Below are 8717 nucleotides of genomic sequence, written 5' to 3'. Positions count from 1 at the left end.
GGTGAACAGTGCATCTATGACAGTAACTGGGACTTGTAGTCCTTTCAGTCCTTCCAAGCAGCAGTTCACTTTCCAAAGGAGTCTATTAACATTGGGCTTTTAGCATCAGCTGCTGATTGGCTTTGGAAATGAATATAAAGTGTGACAGCCCAAGCCTATTCAAGTTATACTAATAATGGGGAACATGGGTTATGTGATGCCCCTGGTGAACCAGGCATCTACGGTATAACAGTTACTGGGACTTGTAGTCTTTCCAGTCCTTGCAAGCAGCAGTTCACTTGCCAAATGAGTCTATTAACATTTTAATGGGTTTTAGCATCAGCTGCTGATTGGCATTGGAAATGAATATAAAGCGTGACAGCCCAAGCCCATTCAAGTGATACTGATACTGGGGAACATGGGGTTGGGGTGCCCTGGTGAACCAGGCATCTATAACAGTTACTGGGACTTGTAGTCCTACAGCTGTAGCCTCAAACCAATGCATGCCCTGTCAATAGAAACACATTTTCCCTACAACTGCAGCAGTGTATCAATCATTTTTTATTTCAGTTGTTGGCGTTATAGTAATATGCATCAGTTACATTGTTGCATAGAGTAAATACCAAATCTATTCTTCATGACCAACGATTCTTTTCTTCTTTTTTTTTTGCATTTTTTGCAATGGACTTCAATAATAATGGGGCAGTTTTCTTTGCTGTAAAGTGCACGGAGATCTGTAGCCTGGAAGCTGGCTTTCACATGGTAAATAGAAGCCTTTGCTACCTAAATAAAGAGTGGCAGTGACGTCACGAGGAGCCGTGTGCTCTCCACTGCGCATGCTCGGTCCGGCTCAGGCAGCTGCAGGGGCAAGCTCAGTGACTCCTCTATACACGTTGAACAGAGAGACATGGCAAGAGATGGCGAGGGGAATGAGCAGACTCCAATCACTGCTGCTGATGCTCTGATCAAGGGAAACGGGCCTTAAAGCTATAGGAAAAAAAATAATAATAAAAAAAAAAAACATAAAAAAAAAAGAAATCTAATGAAGAGAGAAGTGAAGGAAGGCAGAAGTTCCATGTAAAGCATTCCTGGGACGTTTAACCAGCACGCCAGATAGATGTGTTGTCCACAAGCCTGCACGTATAAACATGAACGCTCAGCTGACCATGGACAATATTGGGGATCTGCACGGGGTGAGCCATGATCCGGCCACTGGAGATCTGATGAGCGGCAGCCCCCATCACAGGGGACCGGTGAGCCATCGCAGCAACCACCTGGCTGCCCACCCGCGATCCATGGGCATGGCATCGATCCTGGACGGAGGAGAATACCACCATCACCACCACCGACCCCCCGACCATGCCTTAACGGGGCCGCTTCATCCCACCATGACCATGGCTTGTGACACCCCACCAGGGATGAGCATGAGCAGCACCTACACCACGCTGACCCCTCTGCAACCCCTACCACCCATCTCCACCGTGTCCGACAAATTCCCCCATCACCACCACCACCACCATCATCACCCTCACCAGCGGATACCGGGCAACGTCAGCGGCAGCTTCACCCTCATGAGGGATGACAGAGGGCTGACTTCCATGAACAATCTCTACAGCCCCTACCACAAGGATGTCTCCGGCATGGGGCAAAGCCTGTCTCCGCTCTCCGGGTCGGGTCTGGGGGGCATCCACAACGCCCAGCAATTGCCCCACTACGCCCACCCCAGTGCCACCATGCCCACCGAGAAGATGCTCACCCCCAACGGTTTTGAAGCCCACCACCCTGCCATGCTGCCCAGGCATGGAGAGCAACATCTCACCCCAACATCGGCTGGCATGGTGAACATCAATGGGATCCCCCACCACCCCCATGCCCATTTAAATTCCCAGGGTCATGGGCAGATTCTGGGCTCCGTCAGGGAGCAGAACCCAAACTCCATGACTGGTTCCCAGGTCAACAATGGAAGTAATTCAGGGCAAATGGAGGAGATCAATACCAAAGAGGTAGCTCAGAGGATCACCACTGAGCTCAAGCGGTACAGCATCCCCCAGGCAATCTTTGCCCAGAGGGTACTGTGCCGATCACAAGGGACCCTCTCAGATCTGCTGAGGAACCCCAAACCTTGGAGCAAACTCAAATCGGGCCGGGAGACTTTTCGCAGGATGTGGAAGTGGCTTCAGGAGCCAGAATTCCAGAGGATGTCAGCTCTCAGGCTAGCAGGTGAGCAGATCCCCCACCATACATGTCCCCCCATATATGTTCCCAATAGACACCCTCCCTGCTGTACATTCATCTCTGTAGGTTGTCACCTTGACTGTCTTCTCTGCTGCTTACTACAGAGCCATGATCAATGCACTGTGACTTCTATGCTGTCTGTCTACATCCCTTTTGTGTAGTTTCCACTTCTAGCTCATTTTCATACAAAGGGTATATATATATATATATATATATATATATATATATATATATATATCATATATATATATATATATATATATATATATATATATATATATATATATATATATATATATATATATATATATATATATATATATATATATATATGTACCATAGCTGATGTTCTATGAAATACAACAGGCAACATGTCATCTGTCTCCTGATCCTTTCACCATGGCTTGGGCAAACAATAGGATCTTCTAGCCTAGGATGCGTCTTCTACAACACAACCAGGTCCCATAGATCTACATAGTTCCACAAGCCCACCTCCCCCTTATTCCTATATTTCATGTTTCATAGTGTAAATCCCACGTGAAATCAGGAGGCCAGGGAGCACACCCCCTACTCATATCTACCACCCATTGTCAAACAATTAATATCGATTTATTGATACCTATCTATTAATCGATAAATCAATACTCGCAGAGGCTGAGTTTGTATTTCTCCATGAATGTAAACACACCTTGTCATTATGCAACACTGAGTATATTATTTGGAGTATTCTTTTTGCTTTTTCAAATGCAACTAGAGTAATATGGTACAAAGAATGACAGCTAACCAGATTGTGTCTCAGGATAGTTGTATTGGTGTTGTATCTAGATTTTTTTTGTTTGTTTTATTGATCTGTGTATTGATGGCTGGTAGGAAGGATGGCTAGGAGCCAGTTCCTGATAGCATTTACACATTCTACTACCCAGAGTTACTTGGATACATACACAAAGGCATTGGCAGAATAGGTATAATTTCTCTTTGCAGGATTCCTACTATGTGATCTGATCTTCATCTAAGTGGTTATATTAACAGCACAGGCATTAGAGAAAAAAATACAACCATTTACATTGGCATGTCCTTATTGAACAAATGGTTTAAGTAATCAATGTCATTGATGGGAAATTTTATGATCTGAACTAAAGGAACCTTCTATCTTCTGTTGGTAATTAATTTAAACCAAATGTTTCCTATGGCTGCTGATCAGACCTATAGATCAGTTAGAGCTATTTCACACTAGAACATTATTTCAACTAAGGTACAGTATACACTTGGATGTCTTCCCTGGATGGCCTGGTTTAGGTCACACCATTTCCATGGGATTGAGGTCCTGGCTCTGATATGACCTTTTTTAAATGGGATACTTTTGTTTTGGGCTACACTTTTGTTGTTTTACTTCTGTTTATTTGTTGTATGATCTTTCTGTTGAGTTTGAGATCTCAGATATACATACTGGAATTCTGCATTAGAACTCACATACTGTATGCAACTATTGTGCATCAAGGATTTCATGGTGTCTGGGCCCAGAGGAAGTATACTCCCTTCACCATTCTTCACAGTTGGGATAAGGATTATGAATTGGCATGCAGTGCCTATTTTCTCTAAACACATCAGTTATATAAAGTGGAACTTCTACCTCATCTGTCCACAGACCATTGTTTTAGTAGTATTAATAGTATTATGGAACAACCATGTGGTTCTTACAAACTTGACTTGGGCAGCAATGTTTTCCTGGGGGGGGGGTTCTATGGTAACTGCACCTTTTGTTCAGGGTTTCTCTTCTGTGACTAAACCCATATGCTGTTAAGAGCAAGCGATACCTGTGTTTGTCATCCTAGGGTTATTTATCTGCCACTTGTTTCAGGATTGTATAATATGCCCATGCACTTATCTCTGTAGGACACCAACTCCTAAGGAGGGTAGCAATGGCCCTTAAAATTCTTCAATTTGTACGCTATCTGCCTGATTGTGGACTGATGGAGACCCCAATCCATACAAATCCTTTTGTAATGATCATCAACAACTCTTCTTCTTGGTTCTCACTTCTCAGAAATGTCATATGATTCGGCCTTATTTCTTTACACAGCAAAATCCTGCTTTGTAGGGCAGCTCACTAAAATTGGGTAGGTCAGGACAGATCCAGGGCACACCTGAGTTAATTGTGATACCCCGTTTATTGATTAGTTAATCCAACTTTAATTTATTTCCCTCTTCAAAAAGTTATCCTAAAAAGTTGTTTGTTGAAACCATTTGTACAGTCAATATGGCAATGCAAAATAATGCATGTGTTACACAAAACTGTCATTTGTTGTTATCCACAAGACTGTCATTTGAAGACTGTCATTTGGAGAGAAAATCAAAATCAAATTTTAGGAGCTATTTTTGCAGAAAGTCAGAAAATGCTTAATTGTTCTTAGAACTGTAGCAATAGTCGTATACAGGAATATGTGTATAGAAGGGTTTAAATGATGCAGATGGCAGAGAGTCAGCCAGGCTGGCGTTCTGTTAATTAATGTTGTATATGTGTAGCTAAATGTACTTGGCCATTTGCATTCACATCATATAATCTCCCAGCCAGGGAGCAATGCTGAGCGTTTTTAGGAAACTCAGCATGCATTGTGATCATTTTTATAAAAACGGATTCCTCGAGTTTAATAGAAAGCAGAGCCTTATTTAAGGGTTTAATTAACTGGCAGGTCTTCAGTAATTCGTCCCTGGAGAATGCCAGGCAGTCAATCCGAGGTGCTGTCACAGGCGATCTGTTCTAAAGACAAAAAAGGGAAGGGCCAGATCCATCCTCCTTAGGCACTTTGTGCTGTGTGTGTGCTCATCTGTGTGTGTGTGTGTGCTCACCTGTGTGTGTGTGCTCATATATGCGTGTGTGTGTGTGTGTGTGTGTGTGTGTGTGTGTGTGTGTGTGTGCCTGTTACAGTGCTGCATGGTGCTTCATAGTGTGCTCCATGTATATGGTCTGCTGTACACCATGTGCCTGTATACATAGGGGCACTGAGCACAATCATGTAACCATTCCACTATTCTGTTTCATACATATTCTGAAGACATTACTATTCTGTATGGATCTTTATAGTGTGCTCCATGTACATTGTCTGCTGTAAATCATGTGCCTGTATATACGCTAAGGGGCCATGTGTTCAAACATGCATGTCTCTATTCCACTATTCTGCATCATATATACTCTGAACGTATGGGTTTTCTGTATAGATCTCTATAGTGTGCACCATGTGCATTGCCTGCTGTACACCATGTGCCTCTATATACACTAAGGGGCCCTAAGCACAATCATCATTCCACTTTTCTGCATCATATATATTCTGAACACATGTCTTCTCTGTATAGATCTCCATAGTGTGCTCCATGTACGTTGTCTGCTGTACACCATGTGCCTGTATATATAGAGGCCCTGAGCACACAATCTTGTCACCATTCCACTATTCTGTCTCATATATATTCTGAACACATTGCTTTTCTATGCAAATCTACACTGCACTGTGCTCAATGTTGTGCATTATCTGCTGTACACCATGTGCCTATATACTAAGGGATCCTGAACACAATCTTGTCACCATTCCACTATTCTGCCTCATATACATACTCTGAACACGTATTTTTTTTCTGTATATGTCTCCATAGTCTGTTCCATATACTTGTCTGCTTTGTAGGCTAATGGGCCCTGAGCACAAGCATGCCACCATTCCATTATTCAGTCTCATATATATTCTGAACATATTGCTTTTCTGTATAGATCTCTAGAGTTTGCTCCACATCTGCTGTAATAACGTGCCTGTATATACACTAACGGGCCAATAGTACAACAATGCCACCATTTCACTATATATATATATATATATATATACTTATTTATTTACACACACACATATATATATATATTAATATATATATATATATATATATATATATATATATTCACATATATATATATATATATATATATATATATATATATATATATATATACTTATTTATTTACACACACATATATATATATATATATATATATATATATATATATATATAATTTATATATATATAAATACTGTACTAATACTAATTTTATATATATATATGTATATATATATATATATATATATATATATATATATATATATATATAGATAGATAGATAGATACATAGATAGATACATAGTATATAGCCAGTATCAAACCGAACATGATATTAGATAATTATATATATGTGTGTGTATATATATATATATATATATACACACACACACACAGAACTCAGGGCAATCTTGTTTGTTGCAATACCAGCCAGCTATCTTCCCTGGACTGGAAAAAAAAGTCACAATTGATTTGTTGAAAAGTAGAAAATGTTTTGGGGTCCCTAGATAGCACCCCAAATAGTAGCACATGTCCCCATCATGGACCTGGGAGGGTTAACTACTAAGGATCCCAAAGTAGGTTGGGATTGATAAACCGACGCTTGCTTCGATCATTTGGCGTGTATTTTTTACGACAATTTAGTGGAGCAGAATCTCCATTTATTTGCATGGATCAATAGTGGAAACAAGCGCTTGCATTAGACGGTAAGGATCCCCTTCTCGGCGTTATCTGAGCATTAATCTGCCAATCTAGAGTGGCTGACAGTGCGAGGTGCTGCATACAAATGAAGAGGCTGCACTGTACACACCTGCCGGCTTCTATCACAGGCTCCTATATAGGTGTCTGCACTTCACACTGCTCATCGAGGGATCCTGCTAATTTCTATAGAAATACTGAAAGCCTTTCTACAGTTTTGAAGGCGTTTGTTACATGAGACACAAATATTTTCATTTGTCGCAATATTATTCCTAATCTGCACTAGTTGTATAGTCAGTGCTCCGTATATCCTGCACTGCATTCACACCTCCTTTTCGTTTATTCCAGTGTTCCTCAAAGAGGAATTTTATGTTTCATTTTTTATTATTTTTTAACTAAATAAACATATTTGCCATTTTTACAGAACAATTCATTTACATTCGTTTAAAATGGTATGTTTCAGCCCTTTTTACTTGTCCTCTTCGGCTACATTCCGAAAAAATATATGGAATTGACTTAATAAATTCACACATATATATGAAACTATTGGCTCTGAAAGACGTAAACATATAAATAATTCGATTAAATACATTTAAAAAGGCAGATGTTCGTGGAATGTTTCTTTTTTTTTTTTCCAATACAATCAATATGTTCCAACAAAGAAATACCATACTTAAATATAATAAAATAATAATAATAATAACAAAAAACAAACAAAAAACAAACAAAGTAGGAATGATAATAATAATTACAATACATTAATTCATTAATGAAGATCATGATGATCATAATAATAGTAATAATAATAATAATATCACTAATAATAGTAATAGCAATAATAATGATAATAATAATCATGACAAATAAAATAAAAAGATACATAAACGATAACAATAAAAACAACAACATTATTACTATTGACAGTAATAATAATATATCAATGTTAGTAAATAATGATAGGAATAACAACAATGTTAATAATGCAATTTTTTAAAATTTCTTTTACATTTTTGCATATTACATTAAGCAAATATTTTGTATGTTATTATACATTTAGGGAACTTACATGCACACATGTTTTTACATGATTGTGACCCCTACAGATTTACAATTTTATTGTTTTTGATGTTGTAAAAACTTCTAAACTACATAGCAAATATTTGTTTTTGGTTACACTCTCCACTAGATGTAAAGTAATGGAAATTTAATAATAAAATACCTATAATGCTAAACATATTCAATAGGATGCATTTTTATTTATTTTTTCGTACTTTTTTACCATGTGAAATATGCATATAAAATGTTTAATTTAAACTTCTGTATATCTATGCAGATGTACATAATACATTTTTTCAAGATGTCCTAGGAGTGTGGTTATGTGTACACCAAGTCTTCACCTTAGCTTGGAAACCTCAGCAGATCAATGCAGAAAACTGAGTAGGCCAAGTGCAGGTTTTTGAACCCAAGCATCTCATTGCATATGTTTTATTTTAGTGGTGTCAACCTCCCCACAGATTAGCATGTCATATTACATTTGTTTCTGGACCTTCGTTTGGACTGAAATGATTTTCTGCCATAATAAGCCCCTGTTGGTGTCCAGGGGTTGCTTCTGCTCTCAGATTCAATCCATGTTATTCTGTACATTTGGGGCTTACACACAATCCTCACAATGGGCATCAAACACACTCAGCTTAGCGTTCCACTCAATTGGATTTACTTGTGCGGTTTAATACAGGCCTGACTCTTTCTAGGACTGGATACATTGGCTGATCAATACAAGTTCATTGTTCCAGAATCGCTTGCTATTCCGCAAGCTGACCCCCAATTCACAGATTATTGTAAGCTTCCATTTTTTTTTTTTTTTTACGCTATGCAAAAACAGTTGTGCGCACCTTAACTATTTTGTGATTATTCAGCTATATATGATTTAA

General features: G+C 38.8%; 1 protein-coding gene across 2 annotated transcripts in view; it reads left to right on the top strand.

Moving 5' to 3' along the window:
* The first annotated feature begins 828 nt into the window (after positions 1-828).
* ONECUT1 (one cut homeobox 1) overlaps positions 829-8717 on the top strand; it is an 85883-nt gene continuing 77994 nt past the window's right edge. Inside the window, exon 1 of one of the 2 annotated variants that reach the window (XM_077472641.1) lies at positions 829-2199. In XM_077472641.1, the coding sequence (XP_077328767.1) occupies positions 1128-2199 (1072 nt within the window). In that variant the 5' untranslated portion in view covers positions 829-1127. The remainder of the gene's footprint in view (positions 2200-8717) is intronic. The other variant, XM_077472640.1, reaches the window with a different exon arrangement.

This window comes from Lithobates pipiens, unplaced genomic scaffold (genome assembly GCF_037356315.1).
Source record: "Lithobates pipiens isolate NorthernLeopardFrog02 unplaced genomic scaffold, aLitPip1_a1.2 Scaffold_8, whole genome shotgun sequence".
NCBI lineage: Eukaryota > Metazoa > Chordata > Amphibia > Anura > Ranidae > Lithobates > Lithobates pipiens.
Note: the sequence above shows the minus strand (reverse complement) of the source record. Positions and strands in the feature narration are given on the sequence as shown.